Raw genomic sequence first — 21980 nt, 5'->3', positions numbered from 1 at the left:
TAAATAAAAGTCTTTTTCTTTTACTTTAATCTATAGCTAGCTTAATATTATAACGTGGGGAAGGGTCTAAGCTTTAGCCTCAGGCTAATGCCCAGGTTCCAGCTCCCATTTTGCGACTCCGCTTCCTAACCAAACTCTTCTCCTTATCAAACCTCTCGCAGACAATTCGCAGTCCAGTTTCGGTGAACGAGACCCGTTTGGCTCCCAAACAGGCAGCCTGCTCCGGTACTATTTGCGTTCAGCTGCGCGCTGGCCGTCATGGCTCTTTCTGCCAATGCAAAAGATGCCCTTAATTTGGATCCAAGCAGCAAGAATACATCATCTGCCAAAAGCAACCCCGGGCGTAACACAAGCAAGCAGCAAGTAAGACACCGTGCATCTGTCGCCTGTGCGTCATGTCGCGACAGGAGAATACGATGCGTGGTTCCCAAAAATCAGACCGAATGTACCGCTTGCGCCAAGTCTGGCTCAGAGTGCATCATTAAAAATGATGATGAACGTAGACGGTATGAGCTCATATCTTTCAGCCCCATCATGGGTCAAGGCTAATGAATTTTCCAAGTCCTATATCTAAAGCATACATGTCCTCCTTATCAGACAGAATCTCAATGCTTGAAGGCTTGCTTCTGGAAAAGGGTGTGGTGCCGCCTCCGGCGACTCATCCTCCCAAAACAAGGCACGATCAAGATGCCGTAGCCACTACGGCGGGCAATACTGACCCATCTCCGCAATCTGACTCAAAGTCCCTTGGGAGCGAGGACCACTCTCCACCGGACTATCAGAACGAAGATTTCACGACACGTGAGAGTGAAGTTGCGACGACAAATTCGCGTGATAATCAGCAAGCGTACTCTCGTTCAAAAGAAGATTCGCCATTTCGCATTCTGGATCCCAAGCAAGAGGATATAATCCATCGACTTTTATCGACCAAGGGCAACCTCTCATTCGACCAAATCTCCGGAAGGCTGCGTTTTTTTGGTCCCACCGCTAACAGCCATGTTTATGCTGAATCAACAAGTCTATCATATGCGCATGAACCCTCGGAACAAATCCGAAGAGCAGAGAAGATGATTCAATCTCTGAGCTTGGAAACACATGACTATCTCGTGGATGGTTTCTTCCACTACTATAATTCTGTCATTCAAATCATTGATCGAGATGCTTTCGAAGCTGACCGAATGTCCAAGTCTTCAAAATTTTACTCTCATTTTCTTCACATCGCAGTCTTGGCCATGGGGTATCGTGTGGCCGATATGGACCGAGATGATATGCGCAAGATTACACTTAGTCCACGAGAAAGTTCTCTTCATCGAGAAGCCAAACACATGCTTGACATCGAGCTCGAGCGTCCTGGTGGTATCCCTAGTGTTCAGGCGTTATTGTTGCTTGGGGATCTTGAATGCGGTGTTGGTAGAGATAATACCGGCTGGATGTACTCTGGTGAGCCTCGATCAATGTCCATGTTTTTGAATTTTCTTTCGGCTAACTGTATCTAGGAATGGCAAATCGCCTTGCTTTTGATATTGGCCTTCACCTAGATTGCACCAGCAGCATGTCCGAGCAAGACACAAAGATTCGAAATATGGTCATGCAGGCATGTGTGATCTATGACAGATATTGGGGGTTGTTTCTGGGTAGGCCATTGGCTATCAAAAGCCAAGACGTCGACCTTTTATCAAACCGATTTTCCCAGCTTATTTCTTTCGGGCTCGATGCTCCTAGAATGGATTTGACAACTGAAATTTACGAGCAGCTCATTGAGTTGATGGAATTGGCCGGACGAATCGTCGAAATACGTGATCTGAGCAACTCCAGTAAAGTGACGGAACAGACCGGCGGCTTTGCGACTAATGAAGCCGAGGAAAACAGATATCTACAGGTCATTAATCTCGACAGACAACTTCAAAATTGGTATAGGCGATTGCCTGACCGCATGGCATGGAAGCCGAGCAATGTCAAGACAGCTCCTTACAGTTTCTTCCTATTACATCAACAATATCATGTAACTATGATTTTACTGCATCGACCATGGGCTAAATATGGCTCGATTTCTGGCGACGGTTCGAGCACGGGATCGCATCCAAGTCCTGAAAGCGACAGAAAGGCAAATTCAGAAAGCCCCGGGCATCACTTCACTGCTGAGGGATCGTCCATGTCTACCGATGACCGTCAACGCGTGGTTCATGGGAGCCGCACATCGTTGGCCCGCAGTATATGTACTCAACAAGCGATTCGCGTGGCTCGAATATTCTGGCAGCATCGTCAAAGATTCGACGGGCGAAAGATTTTCATTACGGGAATGCAGCATGCTGGTACTGCATCAATAGCGTTGATTGCTGCACTTGCCTACCAGCGCAATGAGCCAAATCGCCAGACATATATCGGCTATCTTGAAATTCTATCTGATGCTGTTGGCGACATGAGCGCTACATACCATCCGGCCAGCAGGATGGATGACTTGCTCAAGGCTGTACTTGAGCAGATTCGTAGCAGCATGACTGACGTTTCACGGTCGCGCAGCGGCAGCGCAGGGCAGCAGGCCATTAGTATTGGTGCCAGTAGTGCGAGGAGCGGCGTCTCTTATGACGGCAATATCTCAGTTCCTGTTGTTCCTGTTGTTCCTGTCAGGCGAGAAGCCGATACTGACTTCAGCCAACCTCTTAAGAAAAGGCGTCCTTCTGTTCACCGACAAACCTCTGACTATGCTTCATCGAAACCTTCATATCCTGGTATAACATCGCAACCGGGACCACCTCTATCTCTGACGTATGGTCAACAAAGCCAATCACCGCTTGATACAACCATTTTCCCCATAAATTTGCACAGCCAGCCGGATCTTGGCTTGACGATGGTGGGGACGAACGCGGTCAATATGCAACATCCCGAACTTGCTACAGGCCACATGGTCAGCACACTCAGTGCTACGAACCTCGGCAACCCATTACATGACAACTGGGGCCTGCCCAACATGCAGCCTTCTTTTCCGCAAGGTCAATTTCATGGTGCCATAGACTGGTCTACCGGAACTGCTGGTCTCAGTGCCAGTTCGGTATTGAATCAGAGTGCCGCGATGTCGAGTGGTATCATGTCAGGAATGGCTGCTTTCAGCTCAGCAAAGGAGCCCCCGAAGTTCGGGGGTGGTGAGGGTGGTATGCATGAGTCTCCATCCAGTAAGCTCCCTCATATCGGTACAAACTGGACGAGTACCAACGTTGGGCCTGTAGGTTCAGGGAGGATGCAGGAATACGGTCCAAGTCTGGGAAAGACAACACGTCTGAATAACGGGAACAATGATGAGCAGAGAAACTACTCTCTTGACTTTTTTAATTTTGGTTAGGTGCTATTGCTGCGTTGCCGTGTCTTTTGCAAGGTGTTCAAGGACGTTCATGCCTGGTTTATTCTGTTGTGTTATTTTGGATTTGTAAAGTTGATTTTGCTATTTTTATCTTTGGGGGATATGAACAAGTCTGTCTATATGAAATTGTACATTAAAGCTAGGTGTCATGAGAACACTTTTGCATACGTCCAAATGAAAACGCTTGGTCAGGGCTTTTGCCAAATCAGCGAAGCATTTCCACAATTCCTTCACTTACTTCCATTACTCTGGCAGCCAAAGCACGATATCGAGATATGAAGCAGATAATCCAATAAGGCTTCATGGGTAAAGCCACAGTACGTGCTGCTTTAGAATCAAAAAGGTCAAATATAATCATCATCAGTGAAGTAAACATAGCTAATCGTGACTTTTCAGAGTCTACATTGATATGCATGCATGATCTAGATAATCCAATTCCTGTTGGCGGGTATATATTATGCCTAGATCTTGGTCTAGCGACTACCAGACTAGGAGCGTCTAGACTAGTTACTGGTAAACCCCCCGTCACAGATCATACTGGCACCTTGCATGTAACTACTCATGGGAGAAGCCAACAGGACTATGGCATCTGCTACCTCCTCCATAGTGGCCATGCGCTTCAAAGGAGTTCTTGACAAGTCCACTGCGAGTGGTGAGTCTGGATCACGACTCATAATACTCATTAGCAGAGGTGTCTCAACATAACCTGGGCAGATGGCATTGATACGGATGCCTAGAGGCCCGTACGAGTTTGCGTCAGCCTTGGTCAAGCCGATGATGCCTAATGGTCTATCAGTGCTTGAACGGACTGTGACCAGCAGAGGTATTGCACAACATACCATGCTTGGCAGTTGCATATGCAGTATGGTCTTGGTTGTTTGGTGCCACAACAGAAAACATACTTCCGACGTTAATGATCCTTCCGCGGCCTACCCGAGGCCCCAAATCTCTAGGAGAGGATTTAGCTCTTGACTCGTTTCGATTCATCATCTCTTGGTAGACGTACTCTTGATTTACCATGACATCCAGCTCTTCTTTCTGACATCGATACACACCCTGCAAATTCACATCGAGAATTCCGAGCCATTCATCGTCTTCCAACTCATGCGTCTTTCGTCCACTGCCACTGATACCGGCATTATTCACAGCAATGTCCAGACGACCAAACTCTCCGATTGTCTTGGCAATCCCTTCCTTGACCTGCGCGGAGTCACGAACATTGAGATGCACCGGTAGAATATGGACATGGGGAAACTGTTTCTTCAAAGATCCGGCGGATATATCTAGCGCGTCTTGGTTGATGTCGGCCAATGCTAGCTTTGTGACTCCATGCTGGGCAAAGGCGATGGCCGTCTGTTGCCCAATACCTAATGACGATCATATAAGCGATGGAGACTCTAACGAGGCACTAAACGAGTAGCTTCGAGTCCGTCTTGGCCACGCCGCGCCACGGCGCATAGTGAACTGCGGGGCGATAGGATGTAATGAGCAAATAGCGGGACGTACCGGAGGCTGCGCCTGTGATGAAGGCGGACCCACGAAGCAAGGCGGTCATTCTGAAGGAGTTGATGTGGTGTCGATTACAAGTGTCCTAGCTCGCAGAAGGCGGTGCGACCATAGAGAGAAGGTGAAAGCAGAATAGCCTTATCTCACCACTTGACCGACCACGATATCCCGGAAAAGGTGTCGGCCCATGGCACTTCTAATAACACTGTTCGTCAGGGTATCCACACAGACTCAGCTGGGGTCGATTGTTAGATTGAAGCTATCGAGCCAGGATGTGTCGCACCAAGGTTCCACTCATCACGACATGCTTTAAGCCTCATGACCATTACATAGGGAGCGTGTAGTATCTCGCAGACATGTTTTTTACAGGACATACAAAGTCGGGAGACGGATACATAATGAATGTGGCGTAAGGGTACCGAGAATGTCGACTCGTGAAGCCACATCTTATCACTATCAGTACAAATGACACGATATGGACATGCACCGTCGTATGGTGTTGACTTGATTTTATGTGTATTGTAATGATCTCTCTCGAGCCTCGTTCTGATTTCAAGTAGTATTGAATGGGACGAGGAAACGGCGTGATGGTGGTCGTCACACAAAGTCTGCAGAGTGTGAGCTGAGTTTACCTACATACGGCATACTAGGCGGATGAAGGCAGCGATCAATTAATTTTGAAAAGGACGACGAGACTAATCCAGGCGCGAGGACATGCTATAGCTGCGGCATTAATACCTGGAATGGTGAAAGATGAAATACTATTTGGGACAATCTGCAGGTTGAGATCGAAACCAATGCGAACAATACAACAAGATTAAAAACACGTACAAGGTGATCAAGACCCAGGTGAACTTCACGCATCATGAGCCACGCGAAGTTTCATCGAGGCAGAAGTCACCATAAGTTTAAAAAGGTGTACATGTGAAGATAAGATCATGGAATTCATGAATGGGCTTTTGTGAACGACGTGTCATCTACCCGGGGTATGCTAATGATAATGTACAAAGGAAAGGCCCGCGCGGTAAAACCTGGCTGGTCGCAGATAGATAAAATATGTTCTCAAGGCTTGGTCTCTCCATTGAATCGATCGATACCACTTCGGATACCCTTGTCGACTGACTTGGCCATCTTTTCAAGGGGAAGACGGTCCTCAACACGTTGGACCATTCTAGACACAGGAGGTTCGATGCGCTGGACACCCTTCTCCATGGGAGGAATGAAGTAGCTGACGTTCCTCTCCCATCGTGGAGCCCACTTGTTGGTCTGGTTGGATAAACGCTCCTCAGCCCCAGGCATGACAAGATAGAGAGGTGTCAAGACGCCAACACCGGCCGCACCCATGCAGAAGATCTCTGAAGGCTTGGCAGCGGGGAGCTTGGGAACGCGGACGGGCATCTTGTGTATTTGTGGTGGAGGGAGTTTAGATATCTAGCACTGGGTGTCAGGTAGAGCTTGGTGGTACTTTGTGGGGTTTTACTAACTGCTGGTTGATTCAATCGACGTGTTGGACCGGATTTGATGGTTTCGTAAGACAAGTGTGAAAAAGAGGTGTTGAAGTTGTCGGGAGGATGTGGAGGCGGTGTGAATGAAGTTGAAGAGAATGGGTATTTATAGAATTGATTCGATTGGGATGAAAGAGACAGAAATCAGGAACAAGCAGGAAACGGCTACTGACTCTATTATATACGTGCAACCATGACTGAATGACTGCTTGTACAAGATCGAGCGGGGTAACAGCGCTTGGATGATCAACCTGCACGGTAGGGAGACTGCGACATCCAGGCGAGTAGACAAGCAACCGATCATGGTGAAGATCTGAGAACGGACGGGGAGATACTTGTTGGTGTAAGCATAAATCGCTGTAAGCGACGGTACATAGTAAGACAAATACTGTGCTGACCGACAAGGTTACACTTGAATGCGGATGGCTTGCCATCTCCCCCCAACCTCAAACTCTCCTGCAGGCCGAGACAGACGATGATTCGCCACTCCTTAGGTCCATGCCCTCCATTACGTCGAGCCTCGACCCTCATGACTTGATAGCTCGCTGCTCACGGTTGGTCAAGGCGGTTCTGAAAACAGTCAAGTACCTGTCGCGAGGCGCAGGGCAGGGCAGCTTAGGCGGAGAGATACGTGCGACAAGGGGGAAACTCCCATGTGAAGGTTGCCACGCCATCGAACGCCTCAGAGGTCATTGTCGTTAGACGCGGGGAAGAGCAGGGGGAGATCCAGGAGATTGAGGTCGTGGTGCCGGAGGGCCGCTTCGAGTCGAGATTCAGCCGTTCCAAGCGGGATGGGGGCTTGTTGGTTTGGTTGTCTTGGGTAGCAAAGATGTGCAGTATCGTCCCGGATTGAGAGAAATGGCAGCGAATCAATCCTCGAAATTGATCTGGAAGTTTCTGTTTTCGATGAGACTTCAAACATGATCATATATAGTTCCTCGCTGTGAAGATTGCGCTTCTTGACCCAGCGTAATGATCATGTACTAGTGGAATATAGGGAATTGTGACTACGTGGTTCTGCAGGGAGGCAAATCAAATGAAATTAAATCAAAGGAGCTGGAGCCGACACTGGGCGACTGAAACCCAATAACCCCTCCGGTACCTAACAAGCAGTAAGTGGCCATGTTTTCCACGCAGTCAAATCAACAAATGTGACCCTGCTTCGTTTCGTGTGTTGCGTAAAATGCAAGTGTCAGCCCAGTTTTCAAAAAGGGTTGATCAAGAGGGACAAGAATCTCATGTTCAGTGCATCACAGCCGTGAAGTCTCCAGTAATACGCAGCTTTGTTATCTTAATTTCAATCGTCGTAACAGCACCTGGGGTACCATGCACCAAAAACAACAACGTGCGGCACAGTTACTGAAAACAGAGAACAGATGCAGGACGCAGACAGGGAAACGGCGTGTCTGGCCGCCCGCTCCTTTTGCTCGTCTATGCAGGATGACATGTCGGCGACATTCCTCGCAAGTACTTCTGTCATGGATTTCAAACTCTCTGTCCCCCCTACAACTTGCAGCGATTCATTGCACTCTTACAAGTCGCGTGCTGTCCATTAATCACTGGCGCTAGCATACAAGCACCCTGAAGCGTCTCCACTAAGTCCGCTAAAGCCCCGCTTCCCCAGATTCGCGGCACTCAGCGCCCAGTTCCTATCCCGCTTCCAGAGACCCACTGCTGGGCTTCTCGGAAGTCAAGACGCAACCAACCATTTGCCAGCTGCTGATTTATATTACCCTATGGGCTTAAATGCAAGTTCTTCACAAGGAGGGAGCTCTAGAGATAAGGGAAAACCTGTGCATGACTAAAAAGAGGAATAAAAGGGAGTGTTCAAAAAGTAATTTTGTCAAGATTGGGATTCGAACCCAAGAATCTTTCGATACTGCAGATTTTCCCAGTTAACCAGGTAAGACAGCGTCTTGAATGCAGCGCCTTAGACCACTCGGCCATCTTGACTAATTATATGCTGATGGCGTAGCAACCTATGTTTATGACTGATGCTTACAAGCATTCCGCAGTAAGAAAAAAATTTAATTTGTCAAGATTGGGATTCGAACCCAAGAATCTTTCGATACTGCAGATTTTCCCAGTTAACCAGGTAAGACAGCGTCTTGAATGCAGCGCCTTAGACCACTCGGCCATCTTGACTTTTGTTAAACGACAGGTAGTATTTAAACTATATACAGGTATGCTGAAACTACAAATTCAACTATTTTTAGTTCATTCTTACCTGTGTCCATACTGAGACTGCACACATTCTCCATAATTTCAAGTCACCAGGGTATTCCCAAATTTGTTTGCGAATGGCGTAAAACATCAAGTCGGCGCCTACATCATCGAACATCATGGCCAGTTGCTCTTCAAGGAGAAGGTCCGCCAGCTTTTCTGGAGGCGCTTTACAAGAGCGCAAGAAGATACTTGTCCGATGTAGAAACTTTTCCATGTCTTCTTTGGGAGATGGGCCTGTCCCTCGGCAGCTTCTACGAACCCAACTGTGCTTGGCAACAGATATTGATGAACTAATCGCCGATAGAATCCTCTCATATGGAGAGAATGACCGGGTCGGAACCGCCATGCGCGACTGGCTCAATCATCCAATGCTAACAAGTGACGATCAGCTAGCGAAGATCATCAAGATGGAGCAATGTACAAAATTGTCTCCGAGGCTTGAAGCCGGCTCAGTTGCGTACTTCAGATCTTGGCCGATGGAAGCCAGACACTTTCACCAAATAATCGAGGAGCTTCGACTACACGGGTACGAGAACAGCATACAAGAATGGATATTTTTCCTCAGATGGATTGAGCCTACCACTCGGATAACTGTCCGCTACGTTGGGTTAACTTCCGGGCCAAGAAATCCTTTCAAACGGGTGCAGAAAAATACAGAGCGACCACAGTCACTCTTTGGAATGTTTCTCTATATACTCCAAAAGCGATATCCCGAGATTGCTACTCTCCACCAGATTTTCACAATCCATAGAAGTTTTGTGTCGGATTTCAGCAAGCTGAGCGGCCGACAGAATATGTTATCTCAGCGGTTTCACAATTCCGTCACTGATCGAACCGAACGCTGCCTCATTGCTTTCTTTGGGTTTCGTACCCTCCTCAACCGCCAACGTGGGGGGAAACATGGAGTCATAACGGTCGATGACGAGGAAGGGCGTGTCTTCTTGCGATGTAAAACTAACCTCTCGACCAAAGCTAACGGCTGCTATACCAAGCCACCACACAACGTCAATTCCCATATCAATCTTCTTTTCGCCAGGTGGTAGGATTACGCCCGAACAAAAGTTTGGAGCGAGGAAGACAAGCTGAAGGAAGCGAGCCGCGAGACCTATTTATCTGGGGTCACGGCCCAGGCTGTCGCAAAATCCTGGCTTAATGGCTATTCACTATTTGCTCTGTGCGGACAAGAACCACCTATTAGCAGCATCAATGATGGCAACAACATACTGAGTGGCATCCGGGCTACTAGCAGCTTGGTTAGAAGCATGCTAACTTCAATGGTTGAATTAGAGGCGGGTGTGTGCGATGCTTCTATCACGTCTATAGCGAATCTCTTCAGCTTTAATCAACTCTTCAACTGGCCACAGCTGGCTCCCAAGCATAAGCAACGATCGAGGGTGTGTGTTCTGAAACTGGTGTCACTGTATTTACTGACGTAACTCTAGGAGCCGTTCGACAGTTGGCTAAAAGCAATTCAACCTTTGATTGTGGCTACTCTTGGGCAGCATGTCTACGCTTGGGTCTGTCAACCATCTCGGCGGCAAACTCCACCTAAATCGTATGTTTATGGAACTCCTAGAAATCAACTTACTAATATTTATAGCCTTTTGAACGAAGTAGGTGTTCCTCGTTTGGCACAAATTCCAAACAGTATCTACGACGCCATCATAATTCCACATCTTCATCCTGGTAGTTTTGCGAGAAATCCAAGCATATCGAGTCAAGACCGGGTCTTCTGGTACCCCTGGGTTGCCACATGGGTTTATATGGACACTGCAATTCGTCTACTTTCGAGCCATGACACTTCACATACTTCACGTCAGGCTTTGTGTGTCGAACTCCACACCCAAGCAGATGCAACTTTGAAACAAGCAGGATACTTCGAGAGTCTACAGGTTGCGAAAGAAAGATTTACTGTCACAACAAAGACAACTACCTCGGAGACTATGTATTGCAAGAATATGGCATCGGGAACCCGGTCATCCACAACAGAAGGGCATTCACTCCCTTTATTCACTATCTCAGTAGATAGAAAAGCTGTGCTCGACCAGCACCTCTCATGCAGTGCCTTCTCCGACCAGGACATATCTCAACCGATTCTTGAATCAGTAGAACATGGCTCAAGGAAAAGACCACGAGATATGTTCGAAGAAAACGAGCGGTTTGTCGACCCAAGGACAAACTTAACGTCATATAACTGGGGTCCTTCTGACAAGACGCTGGAAAGATGGAGGAAGGTTTACGACTTCATCAGGCATGTTGAGTCGCTCCAGGATGCTCCGAGACTAAGAAACAAGGTCACTCAATATTTGGCGCTTTTTTCCGTTGCAGCCAGCATCCATCGATGCCCTGGCGGTTTGGTTGCTGGGCTAAATCCCCGGCAAGCTGTACACCCCCCTGAATGGAAGGATGATCTGAGAAGTTTCAACGATGAGTTTCTTAAATGTGTCCATTCGTTCCAGAATGCTGTCATCCACAGCTACATTAAAAAATTGCCGAAGTTTCTCCTCGAGCGGACCTGGACAGGTTCCAACTCTTCCTCAATACTGCCTAAACTTACCGTACATGAAAGCAGTTCTACAACCGCCCGGAACCAGCAATCCTCCCACATGCCTACATCCTTATTCGAGACCAAATCACTTGCTGTGCATCCCCCATATCGTTTCAAACTGGCCCTTGAACGATGCGGGAAGACCGAAGGCCAACCTTCATCGATAACCAGACGCCAGCAGGCCGAACAACTATTTGAACACAAAGTGCCGAAACTATGTGGCTGGTTATCGGATAAGGTTGCTTGGGTGGAGTTCTTACAGGGACTTGACGAAGGTGTTTGGATTGCAGCCTCACTGGAGACTGCAAGAGACGATGGGGTGGCACGGCCGGAGCACGACAGATTCATTGAGACTTTCGGTGGCAGAAAAGGTGCTGATGAGTCTGACAACGATGAAGCTAGAGGGGCAAAACTCCAGAGGGCATCGCAACAATTCATGATACAACAAATGCAGTGGCTCGGCAACATTACGAGGGGGAAAGTGGCCGACTCCTCGTATCTCAATCTGAATGAAGCCGAAGGTCACCAAATTAACGTGTCACAGCGCGGAAAAGTTCAACTCAGATTCAATTTGAAAAATAACTTGATCATTACGACGGACATCAAGCTGGGGCCGCTCATTGCTCCGCTTGAGAAAGACGATAAGCGTACAATACATTTCACGGATTTGGGAATTGATATCAGAACTACAACAGGATGGACAATCAAAGTTCCCATAAACAATTCGACATGTACTTTACCCTTGTCAGCCATGAAAAGCCATAAAAACGGCACCGAATTCATTCGCCTTTGGAAAGCAGTTCGCGGTGAAGCTCAGCCTGAACGCGGGTTATCGAGTCTCTTGAAGTCTTCTGATGAAGATGTAGACTATCCTCTAGAGTTGTGTGTCTCGCCTAACGGGGAGAAGGGGGCGAAACCTCCCCAGAAGCGTCTTGAAACTTTTCAAAAACCAGAGAAGAACGACGCAATGTGGCTGCTAAGGAGCTACATTGATTCATACCTTCCCGATGGAGGTGATTTCTGGACGGGTAATAAGGTGGATTTTCCACAAGGAACAGACGATGTCGCTCGCTTCATCAAGTACGTTGAAATGACCATCATTCAGTTCAGCTGGTTCTGTGGCCTTGCTGACCAATTCATCTAGCTTTCTCAGATTGCCTGAAAACTGTCAACACCCCTACGCTCGATGGTGGTTTGACTTACTAGTCTTGAGAAAAAGAGCCCAGCGCAACTGGTTGAATTGGCTTTCATCCTTACGCAGCACGACAATTCTGCATATCAACGCACCCATGTCGGCAACAACGAGAGGTACTTACCGTAAGAAAAGTGCCGTCATAACTCTTGGTCCTAAATAAGCAGAGTTCTGTTAGTCAGTCATATACCATAGGAAGACCTTGCTGAGCAAGGGGTTCCCCGAGCTTTTGGCTTGGCCTAACAATTTTTGAATGTTTGCTGGCAATGGTGGGGACATTGTTTGTACGAGGAGGGCATCGAGTTGCTTGCAGAAGAGGGCCAAGCTCAAGGCTGGCCAGCAAATTCAAAGACATGTTTCGTTACACACAAAGGTGATCTTCGCAGTTTATAATTAGATTGTGGCTATAACAAATATTGCCAAACTGTGGACCGTCATAGGGCGTCCGCCCCAAGATGAGTTCGAAAATTTGGAAACAGGTCGGCAATTGCTTCCTCGCAACGAGGCGTCTATGAATACATGGTTTCGGCTTGTGATACAGGCTTGATGATGGTTGAAAAGGCGGTGTCGCGTGGACCACGGGAATTAGGCTCGTATCAGACCAAAGCTCTCCAAACCTCACGAGCATCGTGTCTCATTTCCCTCCCTCTCACAGTTCCTTTACCGCAGACGTAGATTAACCGGTCATAGCGGCATCAGCGTCGCTTCCTGAATCCGCACCGCGCACCCACAGCACGTTATTGCACCTGGATTTCGTGGTTAGCATCGCGTTTCTGAGAATGTAAGATGGGTAAGAAAAATCTTACCTGATTAATACTTGGCCTAGTGATCCAGTAGGCTTGTCCTCGATGTACTCTTCGGTGCCGGAGAGCTGAATGTTCATGTAGCTGTCGATGGACACCAGCGTTCCCTTGTACTCTACCTCACCCCATTTAAGACGGACAAGAACTGGGTTCCCAACAAGCTTCTCGAGCATGGGGCGGGGGTTTAGGTGGACAAAACTCATATTGAATGGTTGCGATGAGTTTGATGGTTGAATTTGAGGTTGATGAGTGAGCTTTCTGGTGGCTGCGAAAGGACAGGCGCGTCGAGCGTAATGGGTTTAGGACTACGTGCCTGAGGAGAAATTTGCCAGACTGTGCCGGCTTTTCTTCGGTTAACTCGGAGGTGTTGGAAACAGGGTGACTGCTTAGTAAGTGGGTACCTAGGTACAATCCAATTCACCCCATTTTGTACAGGGTCTATAATGAACTGTCGAATTCTACAAAGCTTGTGCTGCCACAAGCCATTCAGAACATCGATTATCACCGAGCTCAAGCCTCTGAGGTTGGCAGTATTTGTCCATTTCCTTCACCTGATGAAGGACAAAAGCATCACTTGATGTAGTCAAACTGGGCAACAGTACAGAAAATATAGTATTAGCAAACACATATTTGTATGCTTAGTGTAATCTTAGAATGCTTACAATATTGCTAAGATTCTTAATATTAATGCTGCATATTGCCTTGTTCTGGGGACAAGGTACCTGAAGACTTCGTGTAAGGCGAGTGATATGAGCATTATTAACTCAAAATAACGCTCTTATTAAATCAGTTCAGGCAGTATACTAGCTACCTAATACAATTGTTCAAGTGATTGCATTAAGCTTTCGATAGAAGCGATCGAGCCAAGTAACTTTTACTTTTGGCTATTGTAGATATTGGCGATTCGTCGTTGGGAGATGGGGCTGAAAAAGTATCGAGTACTTCTGCGCTCTTGATGCACGTGGATCGTTAACCCCACTGGCCCAAACCTTAAGAAGCTAGGCGTACCGGGGGAGACATTCACCGACACCGATTGTCATACAATAACCGAACGACCTAACCTTGAGGCCCTTGATTGTTCGCCGTTTTCAATGTTTTCTTTGCAACTATACAATTTTCTTTCTCATCGCCAGCGGATGTCTGTTGACACTTGCAGTGAAGGCTAACACAGCTGAAGACTACTCGTGATTGACCATTCTAAGACTCCATCTTCTGTCATTTACTGTTCACCCTGTTGCAGCAACCGCCATAAAGCTCTGCAGGAAGTACGTCACGACTGTAAAACTCCTCTTGAAAACCCGCAATCATGGCTGAGTTCGCCAATTTTGACGGAACACCCAGCAGCTTGGGCAGCGAGACAAGCAAGCGGAAAGCTGCCATCCTCGACAGGCATCTCCCAGATGGCTACTCCGCCGAGCCCGATGTTGCCTTTGGTCCTGCCAACCCTTCCGTTTCGGGGTCTGCCAGCAATGACAACAACGACATTTCAGGAGATCCCGTCGAATCTTCGCTCCTTTTACAAGGAGGCGACATGCATCGCGACATGTTCAAGATCAAGGCTCGGGCCAACTCCCTCCGCCGCGCTGCCACCTTTTCCCATCATACACCTCCTCCCCTCGCTGCCGAAGACGAATTGAGCCACTCCGAGCAGCGGGAACCCGGCGGCTTTCGACGATACCACCTTCAAAGACGTGCCCGGCAGAGACGCATGAGTGGCTACACAATTGTCGCCAAGAACTTTGTCGATTTCCTCGACCTATACGGAAGCTTTGCCGGCGAAGATCTCGAAGATGCCGACAGCGAAGATGAGTCTGCCATTGATGATCGAGAAGACGGCGACGTGGAACAGCCACCTGAACTTCGACCCCTCCTTGGCAGAAGACGAAGCTCTAAACGAATGCGCAAGACGGGCGACGCTACAACCACAAAGACGTTTTTCACCCTCATTAAGGCTTTCATCGGAACTGGAATCATGTTCTTGCCCAAGGCGTTCCGCAATGGTGGCATCCTATTCTCATCAATCACTCTCATTGTATTGTCCCTTGTCAACTGCGGATGTTTCCGTCTTCTTCTTGACTGCCGACAGATTTATGGAGGCGGTTATGGAGAATTGGGTGAAGCCATTGTTGGGCCTCGATTCAGAAGTCTGGTTCTCGCTTCGATTGCCGTCTCCCAGCTTGGATTTGTATGCGCTGGCCTCATCTTCACAGCTGAGAATCTCTATGCTTTTCTTGACGCTGTGACCGCCAACCACCGCGAGTTCATGTTCAGTGTACCCAGTCTGATTGCCTTGCAGTTGGTCGCCCTTGTCCCTCTTGCGCTGATCCGAAACATCTCAAAACTTGGACCCGCTGCCCTTCTCGCCGATGTCTTTATTTTGATTGGAATCGTGTACATCTGGTACTACGACATTGCGGCACTTTCTCAGCGTGGCATGGACTCGACTGTGAAGCTGTTCAACCCAAGAGATTTCACCTTGACCATTGGCTCGGGTATCTTCACTTTTGAAGGAATTGGACTTATCCTGCCCATCCAGTCAAGCATGAAGAGACCCGAGCACTTCCCTAACCTCCTTTACTTGGTCATGTTTATCATCACGATCATCTTCACCTCTGTGGGAGCACTCTGCTATGCGACTTTTGGCGAGGATACCAAGATTCAAGTCATTTCCAACTTCCCTCAGGATTCTCCTCTTGTCAACGCAGTCCAGTTCCTGTATTCAATTGCCGTTCTCGCCGGAGATCCTGTCCAGCTTTTCCCCGCTGCCCGTATTATCGAAACCTCAGTATTTGGTGAGCGTGCAACTGGTAAGAAGAGTGCTGCAATCAAATGGAAGAAAAATGCTCTCAGAACCCTTCTTGTAGGCGTATGCGTCGGTGTCAGTATAGTTGGTGCCAGTGACTTAGATAAGTTTGTGGCATTGATTGGCAGCTTTGCCTGTGTTCCCTTGGTCTACATCTACCCAGCTTACTTGCACTACAAGGGAGCTGCTCAGACAACCAGGGCCAAGGTCATTGACGTTGTTGTCATGGTCGTTGGCTTCATCGCTATGGTCTACACCACGTTAGTCACTGTTTACCAGTGGATCGACAGTGCTTAGAAGGCAGCAACCTCATCTGCGGTGGAAATGAAACAAAGCATAAGACTGGTGCAAGGCAACTTCAAAAGGCTATCGGTTAGGGTCTATCTCGTTCATATGTTTATGTTTTTGATCATTTTGTTAACGGCTGACGAAGGCCTCATTAGAGGTCGTCACAGAGGACATGCGAATTGAGGCAACTCCAAAAAAAAAAAAAAAAAAAAAAAAAAAAAAAAAAAAAAAAAGAGCATACTGTCATGCTTGGAGGTTTGGAAAAAGGCGTTAATGTGCCCCCTTGATTTTGCAATTTAACTCAGATTGTTGGCAGTTCTCATGATAATTCAGATGCCAGTCATTACTTCGTTGATGATCTATGTACTGCTTTAAAGGCTTGCCATACCTAGGCCTCGAATTTCATCTGTTGCTGGTAATATGAATCGCATTAACTCGCAGATAGTCTTTATTGCCCAGTCAGCTATCAGGGTGTGCTTTGGTAAATAGCATATTGGCTATGAATGAGAACCTGATGCAAGGTTTAGGAAAAGCAAGTCTCAGTATGACATTGGACTTTTTCAGGAATACATCCTGGGGCTGATCAACAGGCTTTAGAGCTCTAGAATACTGCGCTGGGGAGTCATGATTGGCTCTTGCAGGATTCTGTGGCTCATGCGTACGACAAATCTTGGCCAAGTAACTTTTATGCATGACCGCAACTTCAAGTTTAACGTGCCAGAATCTTGTAGACTTTCTGTCTAACTTATAAGCTCTGTCTATGTGATCATAGTTGACGTGCAATGCTTATAGTTGCACTAAAAGGATTCCGCGGTTACCATGTTAGGCAACTAAGGTAGCTATGCCGGCTGGCGTCCCAAGCATTGTCCACGAGGTCTTATCCCCAATGCAAGACACCTCTTTCGGTAATTACAAGAACAAGTCTTGATTGATAGAATCGGCACGCGGGGTCATTCTATCCCACTTGCTGATATGCTCCTCCAAATTCCACATTTGTGACATGTAAATTTTGTTCCACGCAAGAACCATTTATACCTCGACTACCTAAATACCAATTGAGCGTGTTGAGATAATAATGATTTGTTATCCGTTATGTTTCTAGAAGTATCCACATTATAGAGTATCGATGATGGAACAACCAAAATATTCGTTACAAAGCAAGGAACCCTGTGTAGATCTATTTAGAGCAAGGCAAGGCGTAGTAGTGATATCTGCCTCGGCGCCATCTACACCGAGGAAATGAGACCAAGAGGGCCTCTTTCTACGGGGTGCCTCTTTTCAACGATACCTCGTGACGCGGTGTCGCACTGGTATCCATATAGAGGTCGGCCGTGAACGGCACATATCCAGGCGTTTTGGAGGGTACAGGGCCTGAGACTGACTCTCGTTCATTCAATAACCAGGGCCGATGCATCATGCATCAACTGTCTATGTCATGATTCTCAAGGTAATGCCAACAAAAGATCTTCGCAGTTGTAGTAAATGAACGAACCACCTTCACCGCAGTCAACATTCTACACCATGCCAGATTCAGAGCTACTGCGGGAGAACGAATTGGATTCAAGGGCTGAGATGCAGCTCAACAGTTGTTTATACGGGAGCTCAAAAGCTAGGGGCGGGCAACCATCACCCGAAATGCTCTGACCTGCATCCTCAGCAACGGTCTCTCTTTTGACTTCTTCTATCTGGAGTCATAGGACAACCGATTCTCTGAGGGAGACGTTCATGTCAGAGTATATGCTCATCACACTTGCACCTAAAACTTCACACGCAACTGGAGATCAAGTGTAAGCCACGGTCAGGGGTCAAATGGCTGACGGCGAACCTTGCTCAGCCAGGACCTGATTCAACCATGCAAGGAAACCCGGGCCTCACCGGGATGATCAATAACGTCCTAGTGGCTCCGGGGATATGAAAGCTTGGCCTGTCCTCGACTTCATTCTGAAAACGGAGGCACATTCGCTTCGTACACACCCTCACAATGTCTGAATTGATGATGGTGTCCGTTCTGGGGCATGAATATCCCTCGTGACTAATTCTTTGTAGTGCAGTAGAGGTGACGAAGAACATACCGACATCCCTAGAAATATCCGTACTGAGCACCCCCATGGCTATCGCATGTAATATGGAGCTACCATTGACTTTCGTACAAAAGCATCCCGAGCTGCCACTGAACGAAGTCTATCCTAGAATATCTGTAGGCATCTGTGGCATCGCCAGCCTCATAAGCCTCCACAATGAACAAGTTCTCTTCAATTCTTCGAACACTGGCTCGCCAGCCTCTCCAGAGACAAGCTTTTCCTCGCCAAACAACGAGATATGTCCAAGTAGTTATTCGTGCCTTTCACCAAACTCCTTCTCGACGCAATACGACGCAGAGTCAGACTCACTTACTACCAGAGTTCAGCCTCGAAGACAAAGTCATTGTCGTGTCGGGAGGCGCAAGAGGTTTAGGTCTTGTTCAGATTGAAGCTCTTCTTGAAGCCGGAGCTACTGGTGAGAGAGACCTTTAAGAGCAATAGTATATCAATTGCTAAATTCTAACTATGATAGTCCACGCCGTTGATAGACTGCCCTCGCCAATTGAGGATCCAAAGTCAAACTTCTCACAAGTCTCAGAGCAAGGGCGTGAACTTGGTACCTCACTTCATTATCATCAAGTCGATGTAAGGGATGTCCCAACTCTCAATCGCATATTCGAGGATATCGCCAACGGCGCAGGTCGTCTGGATGGCCTCATCGCTGCTGCGGGTATCAACCACGAAACACCAGCCATCGACTACTCGATGGAAGAAACCGAACAAATGATGGGCATCAACTTCACTGGGGCTTTCATGACTGCCCAAGCAGCTGCTCGTCAGATGATTCGCCTGAAACAGCCTGGCAGTATTGTCATGATTGCCAGTATGAGCGCAACCATTGCCAACAAGGGCATGCTCGCGCCGTAAGCACGATTTCCGATTCTGATTTCCAGCTACTAACCCTTTTTTATCAGCGTGTATAACCCTTCCAAAGCTGCAGTTGTACAGCTCGCCCGTAATCTTGCAATGGAATGGGGAGAACATGGTATCCGTGTCAACACCCTCTCCCCTGGCTACATTCTGACCCAGATGCTTCAAAATCTCTTCAACGATTATCCTGATCGTCGCGAGAGGTGGCCCAAAGAGAACATGCTCGGCCGTCTAAGCACTCCAGAAGAGTATCGCGGTGCTGCTGTCTTTCTTTTGAGCGATGCGAGCAGCTTCATGACGGGTGCTGATCTTCGCATGGATGGTGGACATGCTGCGTGGTAGAGAATATAAGTTAGGCTCTGGGTCAAAGCAAAACAGTAACAGCAACCTGGGCCTTTGCGGGTATGTTTTGGGTATCGTTTGTTGCCACTCCTGAGCGACGAGAAATATCATATTGTACAACCATAATACACTTGTCACATCCTTCCTTGCGGATATCGTAATAAATTTCCATCTATTCCCTCGTACCTTGCCCTCAGTTCGGACTTGTCACATGCGAAAAGGTCTTCTCCTGTCCGAGTTTGCTCAACAGCCCCGGTTGGATCCTTAATCTTGACTCAATATCCTTCTCATGTATGCCTCGATCGCGAAACTTCATAGCATCCACTAAAGTCCTCGTATCTAGGAATCGTCGGCCCTCGCGTCCCATATTTGCGAAATCTTCTTCCGCTTCGTCTTGTAGTCGATCTCGAGCTGAGAGTGCTACGAGGGTTGGATTGCTTCGACTCGGTGCAAAACTAGGTCCTGGAGGGGATGAAGATCCGAGAGGGGTCGCGGCTGTAGACGAAGGAGAATATGTAGGGTTCGAGTCAGCGATTCCCATCTGGTGTAGACGACGTGAGAAGTCGCCAGTTGGGAAATCGGGGTCCATGGCGTCAGCACGAACAGCTACAGATACGTGTTAGTTGCTGCAGTAGATGTAATAAGTTCCAATTGTTTTACCATCGTCTTTGGCGCTGTTGCCCAAGGTTTTTGACTTTGGTCTTGGTGCCTCTGCCCTTGGTTGGCGTGCTACTGCTTGCGGGAGAGCAGCTCCAGGAGCACGAGCAGGATACTTTCGTGCAGCACCTTTGGCGACTTTCGAAGACGAAGAACCCATTTTGTCTAACAGTGATACATAGACGCAAAAATGAGGACGAGAAGAGTTGATGATACACAAACACGGCGTGTTGGCGTGGGAAGAGCAGAAGTGGCGTCCAAACCAACTTAGGGTGGGCATCCTTTTTCGATGATGTTATCGAGGTCGGTGCGCAATTCTTCCGTAATCATCAATCATAACCACTTGATTCGACAACTACCACTCAGTCATTGGCAATTAGCATTATTATTACCTAGTAATGGTAGAAACGCATTCCTGCTTCCAATTCTATGAATCGCCACTTAATATCATGGCCAGGCAGAGTTTCATCAAAACTCAAAATCGAGTAAGTCCAACTCCAGAGATCAACTAACAACAAGCTCCGGCCATGCATCAGCGTATAAACCAAGACCCCCCGGGTCAAAACAATCCAAACACAGTGCTATACTCCTACTCCGTATGAACTTCGCTTTATGAATACAGAGACTGAAGGGGACTCGAGTAGATCCCAAGCTTGAATGTGGCCATTCCCGGGGGTGTGCACAAATGTTCTTTCGGGGCTCTTCACTCCGTCCATACAACTTGGTAACGATGTGGTGTCGTTCACCACCAAAAGGGATCTTTGCTAGTAGTCTTGAGTCCAGGGTGGATTGGGTTGGTCTCCTGCTGAGCTTGCTTCGGATATCCTCCCATTTCTTGATCGTCCGAGGATCCAGGCAAGAACTGGGGCTCGCTGAATGTCCATTCGGGAGCTATAGCCTTACCCTTCTCATCTGCCATCCAAATCAGGGCTCCGTTTGAGAGCGCAACAGGCTTGCCTGCCATTCTGGACCCATCGTGAGCCTTTATAGACGCATTTGTCATGAGATGACGCCAAAATCTTTCGCCATTTGGAGCGGTGCAGGCACGTGCAAATTTGACTAGATTCCCGGTTGCCTTATGGACATCACACAAGCAGTGTCCAATCTGGTATGGGCCCGAAACTCCGTTGAAGGCCAGATGGCGAGCCGTGGCCATCTGATGGAGGAAGTATTTCTCTCCATCCAACATCTCTGAAGGCGATAGCGGCTTTGGACAAGTAGAAATCAAAGCTGGGTCAAAGTCGGGAATAGGTCTGCTGAGATTGGGAGCACGAGCAACTTCATAGTAAGGGGCCGGGTCGCTTGGGCTACTTGGGGTTGGGGTGGCTCCTCTAGCAACGAGATCGATTGGGTTCCTCCCCTGAAGATTCTTAGATCGCTTGAGTTGCGTGGCAGGTTGCTTGAGCAGGCGGGGTGTCTTGGAGACTCCCGAACCAGCTCGAGGTCCAAGGGGTTTTCTCTTTGCTTGTTTCGAGGCTCTAGACTGAGTAGTTTTGTCGTTTTGACGACTCTTGGTGGGATCCTGCTTTCCTACTGCGTCGCTTTGTTGATTTCCCCAAGGCGTGTCATTGAAGATGTCATAAACCTGTTCCAGATTCAACATAGGGACATGAGGTCGGCTAGTTGGTCGGATAGGATTCGCAAGTGTTGTGAGATCGTACCTTGGGCCGTCCTCACCTCGCCGAAGAACAGCGGATGAGCTCCCTCGCGCCATATGCGTCTTAGGAGGACGGGGAGCCACGGTGATGCAATCTTGGATAGTACCTTGTGAGGACGGGCTGTATGCTCCTACTATCGGTACGTG

At 48.0% G+C, this 21980-nt stretch overlaps 8 protein-coding genes across 8 annotated transcripts; 4 read left to right on the top strand and 4 right to left on the bottom strand.

Annotated features, from left to right (window-relative positions):
- Positions 1 to 608: 608 nt before the first annotated feature.
- Positions 609 to 3337, top strand: FSUBG_1438 (transcription factor nirA; the record flags this gene model as incomplete). The annotated part of the gene is made up of 2 exons (XM_036679105.1): positions 609 to 1440; positions 1497 to 3337. 2 exons carry the CDS (start codon positions 609 to 611, stop codon positions 3335 to 3337), a joined length of 2673 nt encoding a protein of 890 aa, XP_036543147.1.
- A 521-nt stretch (positions 3338 to 3858) lies between these two features.
- Positions 3859 to 4910, bottom strand: FSUBG_1437 (dehydrogenase; the record flags this gene model as incomplete). Its single annotated transcript, XM_036679104.1, has 3 exons — positions 3859 to 4136; positions 4195 to 4722; positions 4862 to 4910. 3 exons carry the CDS (start codon positions 4908 to 4910, stop codon positions 3859 to 3861), a joined length of 855 nt encoding a protein of 284 aa, XP_036543146.1.
- Positions 4911 to 5923: 1013 nt separating this feature from the next.
- Positions 5924 to 6259, bottom strand: FSUBG_1436 (4-coumarate:coenzyme A ligase; the record flags this gene model as incomplete). The annotated part of the gene is made up of 1 exon (XM_036679103.1): positions 5924 to 6259. One exon carries the CDS (start codon positions 6257 to 6259, stop codon positions 5924 to 5926), a length of 336 nt encoding a protein of 111 aa, XP_036543145.1.
- A 4939-nt stretch (positions 6260 to 11198) lies between these two features.
- On the top strand, positions 11199 to 12284 carry FSUBG_1435 (uncharacterized protein; the record flags this gene model as incomplete). Its single annotated transcript, XM_036679102.1, has 1 exon — positions 11199 to 12284. The coding sequence occupies one exon, from the start codon at positions 11199 to 11201 to the stop codon at positions 12282 to 12284; it is 1086 nt and encodes a 361-aa protein (XP_036543144.1).
- Positions 12285 to 13008: 724 nt separating this feature from the next.
- Positions 13009 to 13338, bottom strand: FSUBG_1434 (small nuclear ribonucleoprotein; the record flags this gene model as incomplete). The annotated part of the gene is made up of 2 exons (XM_036679101.1): positions 13009 to 13078; positions 13139 to 13338. The coding sequence occupies 2 exons, from the start codon at positions 13336 to 13338 to the stop codon at positions 13009 to 13011; spliced, it is 270 nt and encodes an 89-aa protein (XP_036543143.1).
- Positions 13339 to 14441: 1103 nt separating this feature from the next.
- Positions 14442 to 16235, top strand: FSUBG_1433 (amino acid transporter; the record flags this gene model as incomplete). The annotated part of the gene is made up of 1 exon (XM_036679100.1): positions 14442 to 16235. One exon carries the CDS (start codon positions 14442 to 14444, stop codon positions 16233 to 16235), a length of 1794 nt encoding a protein of 597 aa, XP_036543142.1.
- A 2228-nt stretch (positions 16236 to 18463) lies between these two features.
- Positions 18464 to 19519, top strand: FSUBG_1432 (D-arabinitol 2-dehydrogenase; the record flags this gene model as incomplete). The annotated part of the gene is made up of 3 exons (XM_036679099.1): positions 18464 to 18722; positions 18780 to 19170; positions 19222 to 19519. The coding sequence occupies 3 exons, from the start codon at positions 18464 to 18466 to the stop codon at positions 19517 to 19519; spliced, it is 948 nt and encodes a 315-aa protein (XP_036543141.1).
- Positions 19520 to 19712: 193 nt separating this feature from the next.
- FSUBG_1431 (uncharacterized protein) lies at positions 19713 to 20336 on the bottom strand (the record flags this gene model as incomplete). The annotated part of the gene is made up of 2 exons (XM_036679098.1): positions 19713 to 20125; positions 20180 to 20336. The coding sequence occupies 2 exons, from the start codon at positions 20334 to 20336 to the stop codon at positions 19713 to 19715; spliced, it is 570 nt and encodes a 189-aa protein (XP_036543140.1).
- Between the last annotated feature and the right edge of the window lie 1644 nt (positions 20337 to 21980).

The sequence above is a fragment of the Fusarium subglutinans genome, assembly GCF_013396075.1.
Source record: "Fusarium subglutinans strain NRRL 66333 chromosome Unknown NRRL66333_c0000007, whole genome shotgun sequence".
Lineage (NCBI taxonomy): Eukaryota > Fungi > Ascomycota > Sordariomycetes > Hypocreales > Nectriaceae > Fusarium > Fusarium subglutinans.
This window is presented reverse-complemented; position numbering and strand designations above follow the sequence as displayed.